A 26,849-nucleotide genomic window follows, 5' to 3' on the forward strand; every position below is an offset into this window, starting at 1 on the left:
TAAGGCCAGGCAGTGGTCTCAGGGACCCCTTGCCTGCCCTTAAAAAATGAAACTAAAACGTTTCATTTTTAGGTCTCGCCTGTCAATGCGCATGCACATTGAGCGGAGCGAGACTACAGGGGCTTAAACAGAGTTTACCTACACTGGCGATTTGTTGCGGTGCATGTGCGTTTGTAGCTCAATGCGCAAGCGCAATGAGTTAAAATGCACATGCTCAGCATCAAATCATCAGCTTGGTGCCGCCAGCAGCTCTTCCTGCTCCGCCCCCTGCTGCATCAAAGGCTCTCCTCCCCTAATTGCCCCCTGCTGCATCAAAGGCTTTTTCACGGCCGGCCGGCCGTGCCCCCATCCTCACTCATCCCTCGCACCCCCTCCTCGCTCATCAGGTTTGCAAATCTGCTTGCCTTCTGTCCCTTAATCTCCCGTGACTCCCCCCTCACCTCTCCCACTCCACAGTCAGAGCTTGTTTAAACCATCGGCCACGCACCTTTCTTTATGCCTTATTTGCCCTATTTTTAATTAATTAGATTATTAGGTCTATCTTCATTGCTCTGCCTTCCACCTCTCATGCCTCTCTCCCCAACTCATCTTCTCCCTTTCTATACTCAACTCTCTCCCTTTCTATACTCTCAGATTCCCTCTCCTGCTTCTCTCTCTTGCTTCGCTCTTGGGCTCCCTGTCCGTACTTCTCGCCCCTGATACACTCTGTCTCCCTCTCCATGCTTCTGTCCCCTGCTGCACACTCAGGCTCCCTGTCCGTTCATCTCACCATTGCTTCACTCTTGGGCTCCCTCTCCGTGCTACTCTTCCTTGCTGCACTCTCTGCTCCCTCTCTGTGCTTCTCTCCTCTCCTGCACTCTCGTGCTCTCTAGAGATGTGGCCTAACGACCAGAGCTGCCATCTAAGTCACGTAAATACAAAACATGTTGCATTCCAAATGCTATAGGTGTCACATTCGCGAAAGTTATAACTATTGGCATTGTAAATGACAAAGCTATCAATTTAGCTATTTTAAAAACCAACACATAAATAAAATATTTGTCATTTAGAAGACCAATAGCTCCAACTTTTCTAATGCGAGACCTATTGCATTTCCAATGCTTGTTTCTTTTTTAAATGCATCCTCAATGCATGCTGCATAAAAAAAAACAGCTTTATTGAAAAGTAGTCACAGACATGGTGGTCTGCTGACCCCAGCAGGCCACCATCCCTGGGAGGCTGGCCATTCCCAATGGGGTCGCAAATTGCGAGTGGCTCATGAATATTGTTGTGCCTTGTATTTTGCGACCCCATTGGGAATCGCTAACAGAGTCTCTGACTCTGTTGTACATTGGATTTAGGGCCTCGCAATTTGCTCCTCGCACTTTGGTGCAAATTGCGAGGTGCTAAATCCAATGGTCGTACATCTGGCCAGGTATGATGGTCAAATCTATGATGTTTTCCCCGATAGACTATGTAAACTGTTAGCATTGGTGAACTAATGAAGATTTGTTCCAAGAATAGAAATGTTGCACTAAATGTTCCATTATGGCTAGAGTTAGGTGCAAGGAGAAGCAGCTGTGTGCCTAATGCGAGCAGGAAGTGCCATTGGATCTGAGTGGGAGAGGAAAGTCATAAGTGTCTGCATTCTACACCGCTGTCTCCAATAGACTACACTACTATATCTAAGAAACTCCACTGCCTTTATCACACAATGTCTTGGGGTTCACTGTCTCTGGCTTGCTGCACTCCTCTTCTTTGCCTCTAAGGTCTGTGTGCGGCAGGAGGGTTTTAGCTAAGGATTGGACCTCTGCTAGAGACGTCCACAAACCAATTTAAATCAGCCTTCAAGGCCATGTTACTCTCCTACAGTACACACCTACCTCACAGACGCTAGCGCATCATCATGGTTTAGAATAGCTCCTGAAGACACGTGCAGTAACTAGACCACCTAGAGTGGAGCCCAAACTACCATATGCTCAGTAGGCGCTTGAAGGCACTTGCAGTAACTAGACCACCTAAGAGTGCAGCCCAAATTCAGCATATGCTCGGTAGGTGCCTGAAGGCACGTGCAGTAACTAGACCACCTAAGAGTGGAGTCCAAACCACCATATGCTCAGTAGGCCCCTGAAGGCACGTGCAGTAACTAGACCACCTAAAAGTGGAGTCCAAACCACCATATGCTCAGTAGGCACCTGAAGGCACGTGCAATAACTAGACCATCTAGAGTGGAGACCAAACTACTGTATGCTCAGAAGGCGCTTGAAGGCACTTGCAGTAACTAGACCACCTAAGAATGCAGCCCAAATTCAGCATATTTTCAGAAGGCGCCTGAAGGCACGTACAGTTACTACACCACCTATGAGTGGAGCCCAAACCACCATATGCTCAGAAGGCGCCTAAAGGCACGTGAAGTAACTAGACCAGCTAAGAGTGGAGTCCAAACCACCATATGCTCAGAAGGCACCTGAAGGCACGTGCAGTAACTGGACCACCTAAGAGTGGAGCCCAAACCACCAAATGCTCAGAGGGCGCCTGAAGGCACGTGCAGTAACTAGACCAGCTAAGAGTGGAGCCCAAACCGCCATATGCTCAGAAGGCGCCTGAAGGCACGTGCAGCAACTAGACCACCTAAGAGTGGAGCCCAAACCACCAAATTCTCAGAGGGCGCCTGAAGGCACGTGCTGTAACTAGACCACCTTAGAGTGGAGCCCCAACCACCTTCTGCTCAGAAGGCGCCAGAAGGCACGTGCAGTAGTGGTGTAAAACCTGGGTGTGCGAGTTGACTCAGCACTGAGTTTTCAAACCCAAACTAAGAAGGTAGCGGCAACCTGTCTCGGTATTTTACGTTGCCTGTATTTTGTTATCCCTCCATTCGGCAGACCATTGTGCAAGCATCTGCCATTTCTAGATTGGATTATGCCAATGTGCTCTACCTTGGGGTCAGTAAGACAGAGATCTTAAGACTTCAGAGGGTCCAGAATGTCGCCGTAAGAACGCTTCTTGCCATGCCCAGGCGTTGTTCCACCTCTAGTACTATTCGACGGCTACATTGGCTACCGGTGGAGAGAAGGGTGTAGTTTAAATCCCCTTTTTGCATTTAAGATCTTGAAATATCCCTCCTCTGGCATAGTGGCGGGCCTGCTTTCACCTTACATTCCGCGGTGTCCTCTGCTGGTAAAAATCTGGCTTCTATACCACGCATGCAGAGAGCTCGTGCTGGTGGTCGCTCATTTCATGTACTGGCTTCCAAGCTCTGGAATGGCCTTTCTTCTCATATCCGGAGCATGGATATTTATTTGTTCTTTCGGAAAGCGATAAAAACCTATTTGTTCTCACAATAAGCTCTCCTTTCTTATGTTCCTTTGACGCCCCTGTCCCTCGTTTTTTAACTGTGCTGGGATTTTCCTGCCGTAGTTGTGTTATTGTTTCTCAGCGCTGGGACGCCCCGTTGCTGGGGCAGCTGTGCGCTTTATAAACTAGCTTAACATGACATATCAGTAAGTAGACCACAGAGTGGAGCCAAACCAGCATATGTTCAGTAGGTGCCTGAAGTCTGGGCTCTTTTGACAGGTGTTCATCTGATAACCAGTATCTGCAAGAGTTTGCCTTGCTCCTTCACCCATGCTCTGCGGTAACCACAGGTCCACATGTCCAGAAGTTATTCAAACTCCGTGAGCTGTACCCAGTCTTATGCCTTGGCATTCTGCATTTGCCCCCTGAGGCAACCGTCAATAGAAAGTTCAGAGACCATACTGCAGTGAAGAGCTGGGCAGCGAGTGTCCAACCTAGTGCACTGCCAGCACCTAGATCCCTCAGTTACATCCAATCAAGTAAGATGGGGGAAATTGGCTTCTTGGGGGCAGTGCTTGGACTACTAATGCTGAAGCCCTCATAGGCGTTTGGGGGACTGGGCAGCAGGACTTGAGTAGATGTCCTGCATGCTACTGTCTGCCCCCAGTGCCACCCGCCTGTGTAAATAATCCTGATGGCTCAAGAGCTCTTCAAAGAAGAAGTGAACAGTACTTTGGTAGAAGCGATCTCGCACTTCTGACCCCCAAATTTCTTCGTAATGACAGAGAGACTCGTAAACACCCAGCGGACCTCCTACATTAAAGAAAACTCCATCCTAGACGCCTCCCAGTCTGGATTCCGCAACAACCACAGCACTGAAACAGCCCTCCTCGCTACCACCGACAACATCTGCAAGCTACTAGGCCAGGGGCACACCACAGCCCTCATCCTACTGGACCTCTCTGCAGCTTTCGACACCGTCTCACATCTCACTCTCGCAGCCAGGCTCCACAGCACTGGGATACGAGGAACTGGCTTCTCCTGGATCCGATCCTTTATTTCTGGCAGAACCCAGAGGCTCAGACTTCCTCCATTCCTCTCCGAACCCACACAGATGAACTGCGGAGTTCCCCAAGGATCATCGCTCAGCCCCACGCTCTTCAACATCCATATGGCCCCCCTCGCCGCCATCGTGAGACAACACAGGCTCAGCATTGTATCATACTCCAATGACACCCAGCTCATCCTCTCCCTCACGAAGAACCCCGAAGACACTAGACTCTGTTTCCAGGAAGGAATGAGAGACTAGCTGCCCGGATGAAAAGCAGCTGCCTGAAGCTCAACTCGAAGAAGACCAATCTCCTCATCCTCGGACCCGCCACCTCCGCCTGGGACAACACCTGGTGGCCCTCTGCCCTCGGGAGTCTGCCCATCCCGACAGACCACTCTCGGAACCTCAGCATCATCCTAGACTCCTCCCTCACCATGACCCGCCAGATCAACTCCATCGCCTCCACAAGCTTCAACTGCCTTCAGATTCTCTGCAAGACCTTCAAATGGATACCCCCAGAATTCAGAAAAACCATCACCCACACCCTCATAACCAGCAGACTGTACTACAGCAACACCCTATATGCCGGAATCAACAAAAATCTTCTCCACAGGCTCAAGACAATCCAGAACACCGCAGCCAGACTCGTCCTCGGAACCCCGTGGCACAAACACATGACCCAACACCTACGCAACCTCCACTGGCTCGCCGTCGAGAAGAGAGTAACCTTAAAACAGCTCACCCTCGCCTTCAAATCCCTCCACAACATCGGACCCAAATACCTAAAAGAGAGTCTCCTTCCAAGTACCCAAGAGGAACCTTCGCTCCGCAGACCACGCCCTCTCAAAGCCCCCCTAGCATTTACAGAACCAGAGCAGACGGAAGAGCTTTCTCCTACGTCGTAGCCAAAGCCTGGAACAAACTCCCTGACAACATTAGCCTCTCCACCACCCTCCACACCTTCCGGAAGAACCTCAAGACCTGGCTCTTCGATTGAACCGGAGCTGCACCTCCCGGTTAGGTCTATTCCTTTTGTTAGTTACCTGCTGTTGTCAGTTGGAGCACCGTCTGCTGCTTGACCAGAAGCACCTGTCCATCCTCCAACCAAGCTATAGCGTTCTTCAAAGTACCTAAAATAAAATACAAATGCTGCTCTCTCCATCCGTACTCGGTGATTCTGTCTCGTTGGCACCTCCCATATTATTTTATTTTATTTATTTATTTTATTTTGAAAGTTTTATATAGCGCGAACAAGATCTTTGCAGATATCAGAGCGCTTTACAAGTACAAGGGGGTGATAGAGTAGTAGTTGAGGTAGTTAGGTACAAGGTGCATAGTTACATAGGTAGGTCAAAATACAAGAGGTAGGTCACAGGTGAGGTAGTGTCGGTACAAGGAGCATAGTCAAACAGTTGCGCCAATAGTATAAAAGTACAAAAATAAGGAGCATATACTTGTTTAAGCGTGCTTAAAATGCTTTTGGAGATAGCATAAAGGCATAGTTGAGGTAGGTGTGTGCAGGGTGTATAGTCACACAGGTGCATCAGTAGTACAAGAGTAGGGATAGTTGAGGTGGTGTAGGTAGAGTGTGCAAAGTCAAACAGGTGCGTCAACAATATAAAAATACACAGAGAGGGAACGTATACAATCAAATAAGTCGATAATACAAGTAATACAAATAGACCAAGGGGTCAGGCAGGTAGTACAGAGCGGATTCATGAGAAATACAGAATAATAGATCATGTGTATTTAGCCATGAGGATCGCTTTTACTTCTTTCTTAAAAAGTTTGTTGGAGGAGATGAGCCTGGTTTCACTAGGGAGTGAGTTCCAGATCCTGGGTGCCATTCCTGAAAAGGAGCGTTTATAGGTTGTTTCCTTCCGAAATCTTCGAGGCTTCAGCAGAAGATTGTTTGTGCTTCTTGTAGTTCTAGAGCCACCAGAAATTGTCAGTTTTTGAGTGAGGTAGGCGGGTGAGTTCATGTGTACAGCCTTGTGCGTCAAGCAGGCGATTTTCAGATGTATTCTGGCTTCAAAAGGTAGCCAGTTCAGGGATTTAAAGTCAGGGGAAATATGCGAGTGTTTTTTTGAGCCAGTGATGAGTCTCGCTGCAGCGTTAAGAGACGCTCTTAGGGGTGCCGTTGTAGTTAGGGGGAGCCCGCAGAGGGCGGTGCTACCGAATTCTATGTGCGGGATGACTATAGATTGTACTGCAGTTTGGAAGTCTTTGGCTGGAAGGAAGGGTTTAAGTTTTCTCAAGGTATTGATTTGGAAGTTCGCTCCTTTGGTTGCCTTGCTGATGTGCTGCTGCATGTTGAGATTGGCGTCAAGTGTTATGCCTAAAGATTTTGCTGAGTCTACTATGGTAGGTTGTACATTTAGAGCCGTTAAGTGCTTAAGCCATGTTTGAGCCGTAGAGATTTTTCCGGGAGGTGAGATCAGGAGGAACTCAGTCTTCAGCGCATTGAGTTTGAGGTGATTCTCGGCAAGCCAGGATTGGGTGTTTCTGATCGTGGTGTTCAGAAGCATGACGTCCTTGGGAGATTGTATTTTGAGATAAAGTTGGGTGTCGTCGGCATACATGTGAAAGTGAACATTGGATGTTTGTAGCAAAGTAGTGAGAGGTTCCATAACTAGGTTGAACAGTGTTGGGGAGAGGGAGGATCCTTGAGGGATGCCTAGCGATACAGGTACCGGAGAGGACATCAGGTTGTTGCTTTTGAATCTTTGTGAGCGGTTGTGTAGAAAGAAGGTGAACCACTTGAGAACAGTCCCAGATATGCCCATTCTTGTGTTTAATAGTTCGAGTAGGTTCTCATGTTTAACTGTATCGAATGCTGAGGAGAGATCAAGAAGGATGTGGAGGCAGGTATTGTTTTGGTCTAGGATTTGGAGGGCGTCGTCAACTATGTGAGTCATGGCAGTTTCGGTACTGTGCCCTGCTCGGAAGCCTGATTGATGAGCGTTGAGGAGATCAAACTTATCTATGTGTTTAGTCAGTTGTAGCTGTAAGCATTTTTCCAACAGTTTAGCGAGAGTGGGAATATTTGTAATAGGGCGGTAATTGTTCAGATCAGAGGGGTCTACTGTTGGTTTTTTCAGTAGCGGTGTGACTTGTCCGACTTTGAGGGCGTTAGGGATGGATCCTTGTTGAAAAGAGCTATTGGTAATCTTAGTCCAGAGTGGGAGGAGAAAAGGGGTAACGTCTTTTACAGCGTTAGCAGGAAGGGGGTCAGTGAGGTGATTGGTTGGTTTCAGAGTGCTGAGCAATCTGCCAATTTCTTCTTCGGAGTAGGTGCCAAAGGAAGACCATGTAGCATTGTTATTTGGTTCAGATGCTGCTGTGTGTTGGGGGTTGGAGTAAAGGATTGCGTCATTGAGGAGATTGCTTCTTATGTTGTCGGTTTTTTGGTTAAAGAAAGCATAGAAGTCTTCACAAGAAGGTGTAACGCCCAAGGTGCTGAGTGTCTGGGGTTGTTCTTTGGATTGTGTTCTGATTACCTCAAACAATTTTCTTGGGCGGTTTTTTGCTTGGGCGAGCTGGAGGCTGAAGAAATCTCTTTTTGAGCGTTTTATTTTCCTGAAGTAGGCGTTTCTCTGTTTCTTCAGGGTTTTTAGGTGCAGTGCAGAGGGGGCTGACCTCCAGGTGCGCTCTGCTATTCGCATGGCCCGTCTATCATCATTGAGGCTCCCGTCATACCATGGGTTGGAGATCTTGGACGAAACTCTTTTCAGTTGCATGGGTGCAGCCTCATTGATTATTGTGGACATAGCATTGAGATAGTGGTCAGTCAGGAGTTGAACGTCCGTAGCGCCGGAAGGGGGAAGTAGGAGATTGCAGCTGTTAGGCGGTAAGGAGTTTGGGTTGAGTTTCTTCATGTCTCTTTTCCAAACTTTGGGCTTAGAGGGTTGAACTGGGTTAAATTTAATTTTTTCATTGATAAGGAAGGAGACAATATGATGATCTGACCAGTCGCAAGGTTGGATTGACTCAAGTTGAATAGCGTCCTCTTTGGAGATGATAAGGTCGAGGATAGAACCTTTCTCATGGGTCGGGCTATTGCATATTTGGGTGCGATCAAGGGCGTTGAGGAAGCTTTTGAGGCTATTTACCACTGTGTCACTGCTGTCATTCCAATGGAGATTGTAGTCGCCAAGGAAAATTTGGGTGTTTTGCAGTCCTGAGTTGGTTGAAATTGTGTCCATGAGTTGTTGGAAGAAGGAGAGCTTGTCCCCAGGTGGGTGGTATATGATATGTAGTGAACATACCGGTTTGCTTTCGCTGATGACATCAAGGCAGAGGTATTCACAGGAAGTAAGAGAGGGGGCGGACGCTTTAATAACTGAGAGGTTGCTTCTGTAGATACAGGCAATTCCACCGCCTTTCTTTTTGGTCCTGTCAAGTCTAATGATACAGTAGTTGGGTGGGACTAGGATATCCATGATAGGTGTAGACGAATCAGATAACCATGTTTCAGTCAGAATGATTAGACCCGGTTCCAGAGAAATGATGAGATCGGCGACCTCCGCGGAATGCCTTTGGGCCGATCTGCAATTGAGAAGTATGCATTTGAGGCTAGGGGTGCAGAGGGTGGAGGAAGGTTCTATAGTAAGGGGTACATTTGTGAGGTTGTTGGGGACGGCGCCTCTGTTGTTATCCTTTTGGTGCCTGAGGGGGTTCGAGATAATCGTTGGGATGGACAGATGGTTGGTGGCTAGGCGATTATGGGGAGCCGGGACGTAAGAGTGGAGAAGGGTGTGTATGTCATGGTCTGAGATCGTATTGGTAGTGCGTCTGGGGCGATTGGTGGTATTGCGAGAGGGGATAGAAGTCCAGTGTGGGGAGTGTTGTGTGATAAGGCGAGTAGGAGGTGAGGAGGAGGTGTTGTTAGGTGTAATGGGAGTATTACGATTGGTGGTAATGCGATTGGTGGTATTGCGAGAGGGGATAGAGGTCCAGTGTGGGGAGTGTTGTGTGGTAAGGCGAGTAGGAGGTGAGGGGGAAGTGTTATTAGGTGTAAAGGTGGTGGTGGGAAGGGGTGTCTGGGGTGTGTGATGAGCAACTCTTTGATGGAGTGTAGTTCTTCTTTCATTTGGAGGAGGGTGGACATAATCATGTCCGGCGTGGTATATTACTGGCCCTTTATATTTTCTTTAATTTCACTTTTTTTCTGAGGAACGAAGTCTGCTCTCTTAGCTAACTTGCAGCCTTGGCATTTGTCCATAAATTGTGTAATCCTGGGCTAATCCCTTCATGTTCCTATGCCTTCAATTGTAAATCTGTCATACAAAAGGACAGTTATGTGCAATGTTCTATAATATGCTGAAGCCCACTGTTTCTTCTCTTCTCAATGACATATATTTGTATTATGTGTAGCGCCAGCTAATCAAATTCCTTATCTTTGCTTCTCACGTCATCAAAATGGGAACCGGTGCAAATCCAATCAGATCATCGTGCATCCGCCCTCTTATCTGCCAGAGCTGCGTTTCAAAATTGTATTGTGAATAGTAATAACTTATTTATTTTCACCTGAACATCCTTACATGCGTATGCACTGCACATAATAGGGGTTGCTTTTCAGCCTGTTACCGGTACTAATTGTCTAACCTGTTAGTCTGAGCTGGCCTTGCAGTCATTCAAACGTGTGTTCTGTGACTCACAGATGTCAGCTGAGTCTAAAAGGGTCAGTCTGGTGTATGACGTCCCAAAACCAAAGCTGAATTCACCAAACAAAGGGACATGGTAGACTGTTCGATGCAGGACACTCCTCACTGGGGGTATATTTTACTCGCTGAGAGATCTTGACTGTCTCCAGTATTTAAAGCGGTCTGAAGACCTCGACATGCGCATTTCTAATTAGCGGCATCTATAGCCCATGCCCTGGGACCTGGGATTTGGCTGAACCAAAGTCTTTCCCTGCACTTTGTTCCTCATTTTGCAGCTCCTTGTGTTGGTTTGTCCCCTTCACACCTTCTAACACATTTGTTCGGCTCCCTTAGTATCCAGATTGGAAGCTGCTCCTTGGTCAAAGCTTATTGCCTACCCTGTGCTCTGCACAATCAGGTCCGTCTGTCCCAGGGGGTGCATCACAATTCCACATTCGGGTCCATCTGTCCCAGGGGTTGCATCACAATTCCACACTCGGGTCTGTCTGTCCTAGGGCCGGAGGTGCATCACAATTCCACACGCGGGTCCATCTGCCCTAGGGGGTGCATCATAATCCCACACTCTGGTCTGTCTGTCCTAGGGCAGGAGGTGCATCACAATTCCACACGCAGGTCCATCTGTCCTAGGGGGTGCATCGCAATTCCACTCTCGGGTCTGTCTGTCCCAGGGGATGCATCACAATTCCACACTCTGGTCTGTCTGTCCTAGGGGGTGCATCACAATTCCACACTCTGGTCCATCTGTCCTAGGGGGTGCATCACAATTCCACTCTCGGGTCTGTCTGTCCCAGGGGATGCATCACAATTCCACACTCGGGTCTGTCTGTCCTAGGGCAGGAGGTGCATCACAATTCCACATGCAGGTCCATCTGTCCTAGGGGGTGCATCACAATTCCACACTCTGGTCCATCTGTCCGAGGGGGTGCATCACAATTCCACTCTCGGGTCTGTCTGTCCCAGGGGATGCATCACAATTCCTCACTCGGTTCCGTCTGTCCTAGGGGGTGCATCACAATTCCACACTCGGGTCTGTCTGTCCTAGGGCCGGGGGTGCATCACAATTCCACACCCGGGTCCGTCTGTCCTAGTGGGTGCATCACAATTCCACACTCGGGTCTGTCTGTCCTAGGGCCGGGGGCGCAACACAATTCGACACCCGCGTCCGTGTGTCCGAGGAGGTGCATCACAATTCCACACTCGGGTCTGTCTGTCCTAGGGCCGGGGGTGCATCACAATTCCACACCCGGGTCCGTCTGTCCTAGTGGGTGCATCACAATTCCACACTCGGGTCTGTCTGTCCTAGGGCCGGGGGGCGCATCACAATTCCACACCCGGGTCCGTGTGTCCATCTGCCCTAGGGGGTGCATCATAATCCCACACTCTGGTCTGTCTGTCCTAGGGCAGGAGGTGCATCACAATTCCACACGCAGGTCCATCTGTCCTAGAGGGTGCATCACAATTCCACTCTCGGGTCTGTCTGTCCCAGGGGAGGCATCACAATTCCACACTCGGGTCTGTCTGTCCTAGGGCCGGGGGTGATTCACAATTCCACACCCGGGTCTGTCTGTCCTAGGGCAGGAGGTGCATCACAATTCCACATGCAGGTCCATCTGTCCTAGGGGGTGCATCACAATTCCACACTCTGGTCCATCTGTCCGAGGGGGTGCATCACAATTCCACTCTCGGGTCTGTCTGTCCCAGGGGATGCATCACAATTCCTCACTCGGTTCCGTCTGTCCTAGGGGGTGCATCACAATTCCACACTCGGGTCTGTCTGTCCTAGGGCCGGGGGCGCATCACAATTCGACACCCGCGTCCGTGTGTCCGAGGGGGTGCATCACAATTCCACACTCGGGTCTGTCTGTCCTAGGGCCGGGGGGCGCATCACAATTCCACACCCGGGTCCGTCTGTCCTAGGGGGTGCATCACAATTCCACTCTCGGGTCTGTCTGTCCCAGGGGATGCATCACAATTCCACTCTCGGGTCTGTCTGTCCCAGGGGATGCATCACAATTCCACACTCGGGTCCGTCTGTCCCAGGGGATGCATCACAATTCCACACTCGGGTCCGTCTGTCCCAGGGGATGCATCACAATTCCTCTCTCGGGTCTGTCTGTCCTAGGGGGTGCATCACAATTCCACACCCGGGTCCGTCTGTCCCAGGGGATACATCACAATTCCACACTCGGGTCCGTCTGTCCCAGGGGGTGCATCACAATTCCACTCTCGGGTCCGTCTGTCCTAGGTGTGCATCACAATACCACACTCGGGTCCGTCTGTCCTAGGGCCGGGGGTGCATCACAATTCCACACTCGGGTCCGTCTGTCCTAGGGCCGGGGTTGAATCACAATTCCACTCTCGGGACTGTCTGTCCTAGGGGGTGCATCACAATTCCACACTCTGGTCCGTCTGTCCCAGGGGATGCATCACAATTCCACTCTCGGGTCTGTCTGTCCTAGGGGGTGCATCACAATTCCACACTCGGGTCCGTCTGTCCCAGGGGATGCATCACAATTCCACTCTCGGGTCTGTCTGTCCCAGGGGATGCATCACAATTCCACTCTCGGGTCTGTCTGTCCCAGGGGATGCATCACAATTCCACACTCGGGTCCGTCTGTCCCAGAGGATGCATCACAATTCCACTCTCGGGTCCGTCTGTCCTAGGTGTGCATCACAATTCCACACTCGGGTCCGTCTGTCCCAGGGGGTGCATCACAATTCCACACTCGGGTCCGTCTGTCCCAGGGGGTGCATCACAATTCCACACTCTGGTCCGTCTGTCCCAGGGGGTGCATCACAATTCCACACTCGGGTCCGTCTGTCCCAGGGGATGCATCACAATTCCACACTCGGGTCCGTCTGTCCCAGGGGATGCATCACAATTCCACTCTCGGGTCTGTCTCTCATAGGGCCGGGGGTGAATCACAATTCCACTCTCGGGTCCGTCTGTCCTTGTGGGTGCATAACAATTCCACACTCAGGTCTGTCTGTCTTAGGGGGTGCATCACAATTCCACACCGGTTCCGTCTGTCCTAGGGGGCGCATGTCCATTCCACACTCAGGTCTGTCTGTCCTAGGGGGTGCATCACAAATCCATACTCGGTTCATTTCTAGCGTTGTAACTGTTTGTTTGTTCTAGCGCTGCACATTTAGCAAAGTTGCATAGCGGTTAAAAATCAGGATCCGCCCCAATGTCTCTGCCCTGTGGACAATTCGTTATCATAAGTTTTCTTCAGGTGTGATACATGTTCGCAGATACGAAGCGGGCAATGAAGGGGGCTACGCAGGAGAACGCCCCCCCACCGCTTTGGACCAGCAAGAAGAGATCACTGTAGCTGTGAATACCCGCGACAGGGCCCATATTGCCTACATTTACACACATTTGTTCATTTACCCTGTAGACAATAACCGCCGATTTCAAAGGGATCCATTTGCAGATATGGCGCCTGTGAATTCATCAGAGTAGAAGTGAAAGGCGCTAACATTTTGGGACCTTAGAAATAACGAGTGCTGCTGCATTTTGAATCCTCTGATAGGACTTCGCTCGTGTTGGGTAGGTTGTGTTGCCTTTGTCTAGGCGGGTGGCTCTAAACGGTTCATTCCAGATGCATCACGGCTCTTGTCAAATAAGGTAGAGCATGTTTCAAGGTGTTTAACCTGTAAAAAACAAGCAATGGCCACTTTTCACTCTTGATCATCGACGGACAGTTTGGAATCAAGAAGGACTCTCAGATTCTGTCCAGCACAGGTAGGGTTGGGGCAGGTGCCGCACCTTCTGGCCAGGTCCTGCGACAAGGGTTGATTGCATTGCCAGGCATCATTGGCAGGTTTGTCTTGGTTCGGTTGAACTTCAGAGAGTTTTCTGGCATCCGCCATTGCACCCAGGGTATACTAAATGAAACCACAAACCCCTGAAGGTATTTTGTTTCAGAAAGGCTGGGAACAAACTTTCTGTAGGGGATCTCAGGCCCCCCTGCCTGTCTCAGAGTCCCCCCCTGCCTGTCTCAGAGTCCCCCCCTGCCTGTCTCAGAGTCCCCCCCTGCCTGTCTCAGAGTCCCCCCCTGCCTGTCTCAGAGTCCCCCCCTGCCTGTCTCAGAGTCCCCCCCTGCCTGTCTCAGAGTCCCCCCCTGCCTGTCTCAGAGTCCCCCCCTGCCTGTCTCAGAGTCCCCCCCTGCCTGTCTCAGAGTCCCCCCCTGCCTGTCTCAGAGTCCCCCCCTGCCTGTCTCAGAGTCCCCCCCTGCCTGTCTCAGAGTCCCCCCCTGCCTGTCTCAGAGTCCCCCCCTGCCTGTCTCAGAGTCCCCCCCTGCCTGTCTCAGAGTCCCCCCCTGCCTGTCTCAGAGTCCCCCCCTGCCTGTCTCAGAGTCCCCCCCTGCCTGTCTCAGAGTCCCCCCCTGCCTGTCTCAGAGTCCCCCCCTGCCTGTCTCAGAGTCCCCCCCTGCCTGTCTCAGAGTCCCCCCCTGCCTGTCTCAGAGTCCCCCCCTGCCTGTCTCAGAGTCCCCCCCTGCCTGTCTCAGAGTCCCCCCCTGCCTGTCTCAGAGTCCCCCCCTGCCTGTCTCAGAGTCCCCCCCTGCCTGTCTCAGAGTCCCCCCCTGCCTGTCTCAGAGTCCCCCCCTGCCTGTCTCAGAGTCCCCCCCTGCCTGTCTCAGAGTCCCCCCCCCTGCCTGTCTCAGAGTCCCCCCCCTGCCTGTCTCAGAGTCCCCCCCTGCCTGTCTCAGAGTCCCCCCCCCTGCCTGTCTCAGAGTCCCCCCCCCTGCCTGTCTCAGAGTCCCCCCCCCTGCCTGTCTCAGAGTCCCCCCCCTGCCTGTCTCAGAGTCCCCCCTGCCTGTCTCAGAGTCCCCCCCTGCCTGTCTCAGAGTCCCCCCCTGCCTGTCTCAGAGTCCCCCCCTGCCTGTCTCAGAGTCCCCCCCTGCCTGTCTCAGAGTCCCCCCCCTGCCTGTCTCAGAGTCCCCCCCCTGCCTGTCTCAGAGTCCCCCCCCTGCCTGTCTCAGAGTCCCCCCCTGCCTGTCTCAGAGTCCCCCCCTGCCTGTCTCAGAGTCCCCCCCCTGCCTGTCTCAGAGTCCCCCCCCTGCCTGTCTCAGAGTCCCCCCCCTGCCTGTCTCAGAGTCCCCCCCCTGCCTGTCTCAGAGTCCCCCCCCTGCCTGTCTCAGAGTCCCCCCCCTGCCTGTCTCAGAGTCCCCCCCTGCCTGTCTCAGAGTCGTCCCCCCCTGCCTGTCTCAGAGTCGTCCCCCCCTGCCTGTCTCAGAGTCGTCCCCCCCTGCCTGTCTCAGAGTCGTCCCCCCCTGCCTGTCTCAGAGTCGTCCCCCCCTGCCTGTCTCAGAGTCGTCCCCCCCTGCCTGTCTCAGAGTCGTCCCCCCCTGCCTGTCTCAGAGTCGTCCCCCCCTGCCTGTCTCAGAGTCGTCCCCCCCTGCCTGTCTCAGAGTCCCCCCCCTGCCTGTCTCAGAGTCCCCCCCCTGCCTGTCTCAGAGTCCCCCCCCTGCCTGTCTCAGAGTCCCCCCCCTGCCTGTCTCAGAGTCCCCCCCCTGCCTGTCTCAGAGTCCCCCCCCTGCCTGTCTCAGAGTCCCCCCCCTGCCTGTCTCAGAGTCCCCCCCCTGCCTGTCTCAGAGTCCCCCCCCTGCCTGTCTCAGAGTCCCCCCCCTGCCTGTCTCAGAGTCCCCCCCCTGCCTGTCTCAGAGTCCCCCCCCTGCCTGTCTCAGAGTCCCCCCCCTGCCTGTCTCAGAGTCCCCCCCCTGCCTGTCTCAGAGTCCCCCCCCTGCCTGTCTCAGAGTCCCCCCCCTGCCTGTCTCAGAGTCCCCCCCCTGCCTGTCTCAGAGTCCCCCCCCTGCCTGTCTCAGAGTCCCCCCCCTGCCTGTCTCAGAGTCCCCCCCCTGCCTGTCTCAGAGTCCCCCCCCTGCCTGTCTCAGAGTCCCCCCCCTGCCTGTCTCAGAGTCCCCCCCCCCTGCCTGTCTCAGAGTCCCCCCCCCCTGCCTGTCTCAGAGTCCCCCCCCCCTGCCTGTCTCAGAGTCCCCCCCCCTGCCTGTCTCAGAGTCCCCCCCCCTGCCTGTCTCAGAGTCCCCCCCCCCTGCCTGTCTCAGAGTCCCCCCCCTGCCTGTCTCAGAGTCCCCCCCCCTGCCTGTCTCCGAGTCCCCCCCCCTGCCTGTCTCCGAGTCCCCCCCTACCTGTCTCAGAGTGCCCCTCGACACCCATCGGCTGCATTAGAGACAGCCTGCTGTGTAGAGGGCAGGCTGGGTGCTCCAATGTGGTCCCTCATACGAGAGGTGCCCAGCCCGCCAGAAGTCCTTACAGGCGGCAGCAGAGTCCGCAGGAGCACAAAGAGGTGGGGAGGGGGGGGGCCGGAGGGGGGGGCCGGGCGACAATAGCGACCATCTGAGGGTCCATCATCACAAAAGAAAGTTATGGAAACTTTATTGACAATAATAACGGGTAACAGTAGTGTTCACAATTTCAATGTAGTTTTAATATCTCTACGAATGATTAAACATCATTATTCCCTACCATATCATCTCTGCTATCAAAGATCGCACTCACCGGATAAAGATAATCTCAAGATCTTCGCTTTTTAAAAATGTCAAAAATTAGGGAGAGTGAACCGCGACACAACCCTATTCTGTGATCCCTGGAAGATCTCCCATCCTCCAGTCACAACTGTCTTACCAACCAAATCCTGAGAGTGCCTAAAAGCTATAAAAATATACGGGTGGGCGCACACGCCTCAAGTTCCTGGCGCACCTCCACCGTGAGGGCACGCTCCTGCAATCCGCGCCTTCGAGTGCTCAGCTGTGGGGTCCTGCAGGTACCCCCTGCTATTTAACATTTACATGCGCCCTGTACCCCCCAGAACTACAATCAGATGAGGTCAAATGTTATATCGATGCAGGTGATGGAGTAGTGTCTTACCTGTAACTCCAGTTCTGTAGTAGGGGTATCTCTGTGATAGTCATAATCATGTGAATGGTCCCGCCCATGTGCGTGGACCCCGGAGCACTTCATTAGCTATATATTCTCTTTAGTTGTCCTCTTCTGCAGTCCTGCATAGACACTTAAGAGATAATAAAAGACAATAATGCAGCCTAAAAACAACTAGGCTACACTGGCCATGACTTCATCTTGAAGTGAAAAATATAGCCAGGTAACCGTTAAATTGAACTATTTTACTAAGTTTCACACATAGAAAGACTCCCCTTCACAAAGATCCCTTTTTTTCATGATAGAGATGAAGGGTTGGACAGACAAGCCTCTATAGGCTGCCATTATGTGTCTGTAAATGGTGGCTTTTAGATGTCTTTCCTCCTGTATTAGAAAGCATGGGGGACTGTTTTATCTCTGTTACCAGTCAGCGAGTTCGACAACGTTGTGAGACATTGCCTCTGCTCCGCGCATGCAGGACAGTGGACGCATCTTTGGAGAGGTGTCTGTGTGGATTGTGTATCCATGCAATGCTACAATCTGGGAGGGCGATATTGATGACAAGGAGGTCATCTGCTAGCAATGGAATACTAAAGGACCTGGGCCAGACGAAGAGGGGTCATAGCATGGGAGCGAAGGCAGAGCCGGAAACATGGGAAACTCTCCTGTGTTACAGCCTACAGGAACAGGCAGCATTACATGGCATTCTTGATGCGCTGTCCTGTGCCCACAGGAGCCTGTGCTGCATTGCATTGGGATTCTTGAGCAGACACACACACTCACACCCCCACCCCTCAGTATTCTTTAGTGGTCCTACACGCAATGTTACATTGGTATTGAAATGTCCTATGCACAAGGAAGCAGATACTTCATTAGTTTGGTATTCTTGAGCGGTCCTATGCACACAGGAGCACATGCATAATTACCCTGGTATTCTTGAGCGGTCCTATGCACACAGCAGCACATGCAGCATTACACTGGTATTCTTGAGCGGTCCTATGCACACAGCAGCACATGCAGCATTACACTGGTATTCTTGAGCGGTCCTATGCACACAGCAGCACATGCAGCATTACACTGGTATTCTTGAGCGGTCCTATGCACACAGCAGCACATGCAGCATTACACTGGTATTCTTGAGCGGTCCTATGCACACAGCAGCACATGCAGCATTACACTGGTATTCTTGAGAGGTCCTATGCACACAGCAGCACATGCAGCATTACACTGGTATTCTTGAGCGGTCCTATGCACACAGCAGCACATGCAGCATTACACTGGTATTCTTGAGCGGTCCTATGCACACAGCAGCACATGCAGCATTACACTGGTATTCTTGAGCGGTCCTATGCACACAGCAGCACATGCAGCATTACACTGGTATTCTTGAGCGGTCCTATGCACACAGCAGCACATGCATAATTACATTGGCATTAGTTATTGGATCCTACTTGCAGTATTACGTTGCTATTCTTGATACTGCCCAATGCACGCAAGAGTACATGCTGAATTTCACTGGTATTCTTTGGCGGTCCTTCACAAACACACTCACACATACACACCAGCACATACAACAATACATCGCCATTCTTTAGTGGTCCTACACGCAGTGTTGCACTGGTTTTCTTGAACTGCACAAGAGCAGATGCTGCATTACATTGGTATTCTTCAGTGGTCCTACATGCAGTGTTACATTGGATTTCTTAATCTGCCCTATGCACACGAGCACATGCAGTATCACACTGGTATTCTTGAGTGGTCCGTCACACACACACAGGGGCACATGCAGCATTACACTGGTATTCTCCAGCAGTCCTACACGCATGCACATACACTTGCAACATTACATTGGTATTCCTGAGTGACCCTACATGCAGTGTTACATTGGTATTCTTGATCTGCCCTATGCACACAAGACCACACTCTGCATTACATTGGGATTCTTTAGCTGTCCCACATGCAGTATTAGTTTGGTATTCATGAGTGGTCCTTCTCACACACAAACACAGCAGCACATGCAGCGTTACATTGGTATTCTTGAGCGGTCCTTCACACACACACAGGAGTATAGGCAGCATTGCATTGGTATTCTTCAGTGTTCCTTCACACACATACAAAAGAGTACCTACTGCGTTACATTGGCATTCTTGAAAGCGGTCCTGCACGCACAGGAGCACACGCAGCCTTGCATTGGTATTCTTGGGAGCATCATACACACATAAGCAGGCCCAAAATGTATTTCTTTGGCAGGGCTTCTAGAATATAAAATACTCTTACCGCTCACATAAGATGGTTCTTCCCTCCAGATCTTCAAAAGCAATTTGAAAATGTGAGTGTCATTGAAACCCTCAGCATATTGTATACTGCGCTCATCCTATTCGTTCTGCTCTGTCCTCTCATCTGGTATTCAAATCAAGGTTGTGATGTCTTATTCTTGATCCAGTAATGTAAGGTGGATTGGTAGAGCAATGCTTGTCAGCCGTAATGGTATCCCGGTGCTGAGTAGGTGTGTGGTGAGGCTGGGCCTGAGTACAGGCAGTCCCGATGGTCTTGCAAGAACACTCATTGAAAAGCTAGGTCTTCAGCTTCTTGCACAATTTAGCTAGTGAGGAGAAAGCCCAGATGTGTTGGGGAGGTCGTTCCAGGATTTGGCTGCTTGGTGGGAGAATGATTGACGTCCCGTTCTGCTTCTGTGGATACGGGGTGTGTTGAGTGGTGCTGAATGAAGTTGTTTGGTGGTTTGGTCTACCTGAAGCCGGTGATTCAGGTATACAGGTCCTGTGTTGTGTAGTGATTTGAATGCATATGTGAGAAGTTTGAACTGGCAGCACTTTTGGATGGGGAGCCAGTGAGGCTCTCTGCGAAGAGGTGTGGGATCGGCGCAGGAGCTCGAAGATGAGTCTAAAGGCGGCATTTTGGATGGTATAAAGTCTGTGAAGAAGATGTAAGTGATGCCGGCATAGAGTGCGTTGTCGTAGTCCAATCTGCTTGTGATTAAGACCTGTGTGATGGTACGTCTGTTGTCCAGTGGGAGCCACTTGAAGGTTTTGTGTAACCTGCAAAGGATTTAGAAGCATGCGGGAGCGACTGTGTTGATCTACGACTTCATGGTCATGTTGGTGACCAAGATGAGGCCTAGGCCCCTAGTGTGGTCAGTTGGGATTGGGTCCAAGTTTGGCGGTCCACCAGGTGGAGTTCCAAGGTGAACTCTTATTCCAGAAGATTAGCACTTCAGTTTTGTCTGTGTTGAGCTTGAAGCAATTCTCTTTCATTCAATTGGCCAAGCAGGTCATGCATTGTTTGAAGTTTGCCTTCGTGGTGACGGTGTCGTCTGAGTGGGAAAAAATTTGCCTAGTGTCATCAGCATAGGAGATTATGTTGAATTTGTGGCATCTGATGATGATAGCCATTGGAGTCATGTATATGTTGAAAAGTGTAAGTTTGAGTTATGAACCCGGTGGTACTCCGCAGATGAGGTCCTTGTTTAGCCTGGCAGTGTGTGTGGTGGTAGATGGTGTCGAAAGCGGCAGAGAGGTTGAGAAAAAGGAGTGTGGTAGTCTGTCCACAGTCGAGGATAGTGCGTATGTTGTCTGTGGCAACGATTTGGGCTGTTTCGGTGCTGTGGAGTTTTTATATTCCTGATTGCAAGCCTTCCAGGAGTTTGTTGCATTTTAGGTTGTCCGAGAGTAGTGTGTTGATGATCTTCTCAATGACTTTGTCTAAGGAGGGTAGTAGCAAGATGGGTCGGTAGTTGCAGAGTAGCTCGAGGTTGGCTGAGTGTTTTTTGGGGATGTCATTGACTTCAACATGTTTCCAGCTATCTGGAAAGGTGGCTGTCCTGAGGGAGGTGTTGATGATGGATGGAATTGAGTGCAGCACTGATCGTGGCTCTTCCCAGGTTGTATATATGGTGAGAGCAGGTGTCTGTGGGCGCCCCTGAGTGGACTATCTTCACTATTGCTGCAGTGTCCTCGATGTATAGAGGATTCCATGCTGTCAGTTTGTAGTCTTCGGTTGATGACGTTAGCAGGCTGGTGAGGCTGATTGGGGTGGGGGGGGGGGGGCTAGGGTTAAAAGTTGTTGTAGATCTTGGTGATTTTTTCCCCTGGAAGAAGTCGCAGAGGTAGTTGCGGAGATCTTGTGTAGTGGTGATGGTGTTGGTTGTGGCTGTCTGTCCACAGTCGAGGATAGTGCGTATGTTGTCTGTGGCAACGATTTGGGCTGTTTCGGTGCTGTGGAGTTTTTATATTCCTGATTGCAAGCCTTCCAGGAGTTTGTTGCATTTTAGGTTGTCCGAGAGTAGTGTGTTGATGATCTTCTCAATGACTTTGTCTAAGGAGGGTAGTAGCAAGATGGGTCGGTAGTTGCAGAGTAGCTCGAGGTTGGCTGAGTGTTTTTTGGGGATGTCATTGACTTCAACATGTTTCCAGCTATCTGGAAAGGTGGCTGTCCTGAGGGAGGTGTTGATGATGGATGGAATTGAGTGCAGCACTGATCGTGGCTCTTCCCAGGTTGTATATATGGTGAGAGCAGGTGTCTGTGGGCGCCCCTGAGTGGACTATCTTCACTATTGCTGCAGTGTCCTCGATGTATAGAGGATTCCATGCTGTCAGTTTGTAGTCTTCGGTTGATGACGTTAGCAGGCTGGTGAGGCTGATTGGGGTGGGGGGGGGGGGGGCTAGGGTTAAAAGTTGTTGTAGATCTTGGTGATTTTTTCCCCTGGAAGAAGTCGCAGAGGTAGTTGCGGAGATCTTGTGTAGTGGTGATGGTGTTGGTTGTGGCTGTTGGGTTGGTGAATTCCTTGACGATGGCAAACAAGTTTATTGCAGTTGTTGGAGCTAGATTCAATTCTCTGGATCAGGGCCTTTTTCTTGGTCTCTTTAACTTGATGGTGATAGTGTCTGAGTGCAACTGTGTAGGTGTTTCTAGTGGTGGTTCCTCAGGTCTCTGTATTTCTTTTCGAGTTGTTTGCAAACTCTCTTGAACTCTTGGAGGTCAGCTTTCTTCCCGATAGCTTGTTTGTTAGATGTTTTGGGTTTGGTGTTTTTCCAGGTGCTAAGGTATTGGTGTGGAATGTGATCCAGTCGCTAAATGGTTTGTATCGTTGTGTAGCTTTCTCCTAGCAGCGTATTTGGGGTGTTAATAGACTCCATAGAGGTCGTTGGTGTTTCTGTTACTTCAAAGTGGGCAATAGAATGGCGTGGAGTGGAGTTATGCGATGTGGTTGTCTTTAACCTTGCCGCTGACGGAGAAGATGGGGTCTGGCAATGTGGGTAGGACCTTGTACGAGATAAATGAGGCTGATGTTCTCTAGACTTTCGAACAAGTTCATGGAGTAGTCGTTGAGATGAAGAGTTGGAAATTGCCTAGCAGTATGTAGTCTTTGGTGCACATGGCGAGGGGAGTGGTGAGGTCGGTGAGGAGGTTGCTGATGTGGGTGCGATGTCCTGGGGGCAGGTAGGCAAGGGTGCCTTTGATAGTTTTACTGTCTGTCTAAAGCTTGTAGTGTTTGTGTTCCATAAAAATGGCTACTGTGTCAGTGCAAGTGGTGTACTTGATGGAGTCCTCCTCCTGGTTTATGGGGTCAGTCTTGGTGCAGGAATTTGTTATCGAGTAGGAATGGCTGAGGCGATGTCTGCCACCGATACGTGGTTGAGCCAGGTTTCAGTGAGAAAGAGAAGGTCCAGTGCATTGGATTAGAAGTGGTCCCAAATATTGGAGAAGTGCTTGTCGAGTGAGCATGTGTTGAGGAACATGCATGCAAGTGAGTGTTGTGCGGGGTGGGTGGTGCTGTGAGTGCGGGTCTTGAGTTCTTACTTGGTTAGGGGTTCGGTGTGTGTGGGCGGTGTCAATGGGTGTATTGAAGCATGTAAGTGGAATGTGAGTAGGCAAGGGGGTCCACCGTGGTTTGAGGTGCGGCTCAGGAACCGTGTCTATGGCGTCATCCAGGGTTCAGAAGGTGCAGTTTATCCATGGACTAGCTGCGGAAGGTGCTTTTTATCAGGGTTCCTGGCGCTCGGGCACAGGCTCAGACGTGCTTGCCTTTGGCAAGCCTTCAACATGCCGGCGGTGTTCACGGTGCATGCATCCGCTTCACGACTGCAATGCGGCCTCCATTAGGGATTGGTAGCTGCGAGGAAGGGGTTGGTGGGCAGGCTCAGCAATAACTTGAAAATCTAGCGGGTGAGCAGGGAGCGGTAAGGCAGGTAAACGTGTTTGGTGTAGCCAGTCGGGGCGGGGGTGCAAAAAGTGACTTAAGAGACCTAGATGCCAAAAGGAGCAGTAAGAGGAGCAAAAGATGCAACAAGAGGCAGTTTAGTGGAACATGGATGGAAAAAGGAGCTGGTAAATAGAGGCAAGAGGATGATAGAACAAACTGCCCAAACAAAGAAAGAGTAGTTATCAAGTTGGAAGCATAAAGAGCAGTTAACAGAAAAAATAGCAGTAAAGGGACACCAACATGAGTCAGAAGGGCAAGGTGAGCAGCTCTTACTCCCCTTGGTAGCAGGATGTGTATGATTTTGCTCTAGCTGTAGTATGTTTCGTTGTGTGCAGTTTCGTTAACTGTAAACAACTCTAACACGCTCCCTTTTCGGAGCGTATCACAACTTTAGTAATACCAAACAAATTCAATCAATAGCAATTCCGATTTTACACTTATGCCTATGCACTCTTATTACCTATATGTAGTCCAGGAGAGAAAGTCATACCACTTTCTTTCCATCCCATGGAACTACGATTCTGATGTCCTTGGAGATGGATCCCAATAAATGTCCATAAATCTATCAACCTAAAGCCCTCCTGCATGCTCTAGAACTTCTGTTCTGGCTCCCTTCGATGTCAAATGTAAATCCATTCTCATCGTGGAGGCCAGCGCCACTGGCTTAGGGGCCATGTTATCACCATGCAAGAATGGGTCTGAGAGGACCGTAGCCTTTGCCTCCAGGACATCGACCGATGCCGAAAAGAACTATTCGGTCATCGAAAGGGAGGCACTCGCTGCGACTTGGGCCGTGGAATACTTTCAGACCTACTTGTGGACCCATAAATCTTTAAATATCAACGAGAGAGGTAGGGCTCGAGTCAACACTCCTGTGCCCCATAAGGTTTATTGAAAACAACAAAGGAGTGCTTATGTGTAACTTAAAACGCAAATACTAAAGCAAAATAAAGTGACAGTTTATTCCCGGACCCCTACCTGGGTCAGGTAGTACTACGTTTTAGCATGTCTGATCCTAATAGTCAGGAGGCGACCACCCTGTGGATAGGGAAGACTGTATCCAACAAGGTGAGGCAAGCAGCCTTTTGTTTAGAAGGACCCTCACTCACCACTAGTTGGTGACATGCTTCATCATTGGGTCCCCGCTGGGGTGACCGAATGCCTCCCCAGCGTGCTACAACGCCTGAGTTACAGCGGAGCGGGTTTGGTGGTGAGTGTACTAGTGATTAAACTCAAATATGTGTGCAAGATGAGTGAGTGCAAAGTTAAAAAATACGAGGTTAGAACCCAAACAAAATATTTAATGCGGGCCAACCCGTATTAAGGTTAAAAACGTGAAGGTCAGACAACAAATGTTACTATATTAGGAGACCCGTGTCCTTAATTGCAATAACTGGTCAACATGTTTCTGCTGTCAAAAAAGCGGGATCGCGCAGCATTCGTCAGGACCACACCTAAATGGCACTCCGGGGGTATGTACGCGCTAAGGTACACCCTCCCGCGAGGCACTTAATGTGAAAAGTACAAAAATTAAATGGTAAAAGAGAAATTACTCACGGATATTAACCGTGCCGGCACACTGTAGAGTACAGTAGCCTAGAGGTACCTGTAAAAGGAAGAAAAAAGGGAACAAACTGACACTTAGAATACAAACAACAATGAAGCATGTAATCAAACTCAGTCACATGTTTTGTGGCAACACCAAGGCTCATTCATGCCCCCGTGTCATTGAAACCATAGTGTGATTACAAGGTCCTAATCCCCCTTTTTTTGTGAGGAAAATGTTAGTGCCTATGCCAAAATAGTTATCAAGCGTAGGCAGGGGAAACATGCGTTCCCTAAGATGTAGAAAAAGAGATTATGTCTGCATCTACAGTTTAACACCAATTAGGCAGTTAGACGAACCCTGCTGGTATACAGCTATATAATCATGCTGGGTAAGGCAAGGGAACCATAATGTGAATTAGAAAGACTCGCGAAAAATACAAATAGGGACCTCAGTGAGGTAAAACGGCAGTGGCCGATTAAGTAAATAATGCTGATTTTATCAATACGGCAGGATGAGTTAACGGTTTCAATTCCGCCTGGTAAATGCGATGGAACTCCCGTGCCAAATATAATGAATACGGCAGATATTGTCAACACGGTAGGATTAATTATGCCGAACTAGAACAAATGTCCTTGTTGGATACAGTCTTCCCTATCCACAGGGTGGTCGCCTCCTGACTATTACGTAGTACTACCTGACCCAGGTAGGGGTCCGGGAATAAACTGTCACTTTATTTTGCTTTACTACTTGTGGACCCACCCTGTGTCGCCTAACCCAACCTTCCCACAATTATGTCAGTCTCATTCTGTCGTTGTGCTGGAGTGTGCCTTTAAGTGCTGTTTCAAGTTTTAAAAGTAAAATAATGTAAAGTGTATTTCTGCTCCTCAGAGTACAACTCATCCTTTTCTTCCACCTTGTTTTGAAGGACATTGTGACCAGGAGAGGGAAGCACTGGTGCAGTACGACGTGGAGCACGAGAAAGTAACTCTGATCAAAGCCCCTCGGCAGGAAGACTTTGATGGAAGCTCTGAACACAGTGATGCTGTTGTCCTGACACCTTCGCCAGCCGAGCCCACCTCATTAACTGTTGAAAGTAGGTTTATATTAGTTTTTGTGTCATTTGTTGTTCTGAATATCCCAGTCCTCAGTTCACAGTTTCTATCGTCAACACTTCATGGCAAAAAAGGATCTAGGTAACAGTATTCTATTCTAACAATAATAGCTTGATTTTGATGTTTACAATTTGAATCTCCTCCGCTCCCCACATTTTCTTTCTCCTTCCCCAGGGTATATCCCATCTCATCCACGGTATGTCCCTTCTCTTAAGCTCTCTGTCTTTCCATCTAAGCCTTCACTTGCCCATCCCAATCTCCTTCCTACACCTGCTACCCTTCCTAATCTTTCTTACACATTCGCTTTCTTCTTAGATTTCCTTCCCCCAATCATTTTCCTCCCTGGCCTGCTCCACTCTCTACACTTATTTCCATACCCTTCTCACCTCGCTGCTCTTGCTCCCAGGCCTGGATTCTCTTCCAGCACTGACTTCCATGTCTCACTCCCTACACTTAGCCCATGTGTTGCAGGGTGCTGAATTTGTTTTTTGCATGATAAAAGGAGGGAGCAGGAAATACACCAGGGAAGCGGGTGAGTCTGGCCAAAAGAGGGGAAGCCCAAAAAGCTGTGCCTCCGGCACTGGGCAGCAGCACACAAAACAGAGATGGTGACAATGTTTCCTGTCATGTTTTTTACATGAACTCTTGCACGTGTTTTGTGTCCTGCATGTTCTTCGACCACTCCTGTTGAAGGGTTTAGCGCCCTGACTTGTGTCAAGTAGATTTGGATGAAAGATGCAGTTCCTAGTTCATTAGACTGTTCAACAGCAGCATTGGTCCCTCTAACTTAGTCTGAGACCCCCATTATGAATAGAGTGTTATTCCCAAGAACGTATTCCTTCAGACAACCCTGAGCTATCCAGTGATTCCGGACCCCAAATTACTTGATGCAGATCCACACCCGGAAAAACAAGCATTGGCATAGCCAATAGGCCTGGCCTTTGGGATCTTACAGTGTTTAGCCATGGTACACTGTTCCATGATGTTGTTGCACCAAGGATATTGAGCTGCATAACTAAATTCTTATAAGGTCCAAAGGCGAGACCTATTGGCTATGCCGATGCTTGTTTTTATC

At 50.1% G+C, this 26,849-nt stretch overlaps 1 protein-coding gene across 2 annotated transcripts in view; it reads left to right on the forward strand.

Annotated features, from left to right (window-relative positions):
- TTC17 (tetratricopeptide repeat domain 17) overlaps positions 1-26,849 on the forward strand; it is a 516,894-nt gene that overhangs the window by 337,015 nt on the left and 153,030 nt on the right. For both annotated transcript variants that reach the window (XR_013609678.1, XM_078684342.1), the window contains exon 17: positions 25,588-25,755. Coding sequence is in view for 1 of the 2 variants with exons in the window: in XM_078684342.1 (XP_078540468.1) it covers positions 25,588-25,755 (168 nt within the window). In the remaining variant the exon portion in view is untranslated. The remainder of the gene's footprint in view (positions 1-25,587; positions 25,756-26,849) is intronic.

Source organism: Lissotriton helveticus, chromosome 3_2 (genome assembly GCF_964261635.1).
Source record: "Lissotriton helveticus chromosome 3_2, aLisHel1.1, whole genome shotgun sequence".
Taxonomy (NCBI): domain Eukaryota; kingdom Metazoa; phylum Chordata; class Amphibia; order Caudata; family Salamandridae; genus Lissotriton; species Lissotriton helveticus.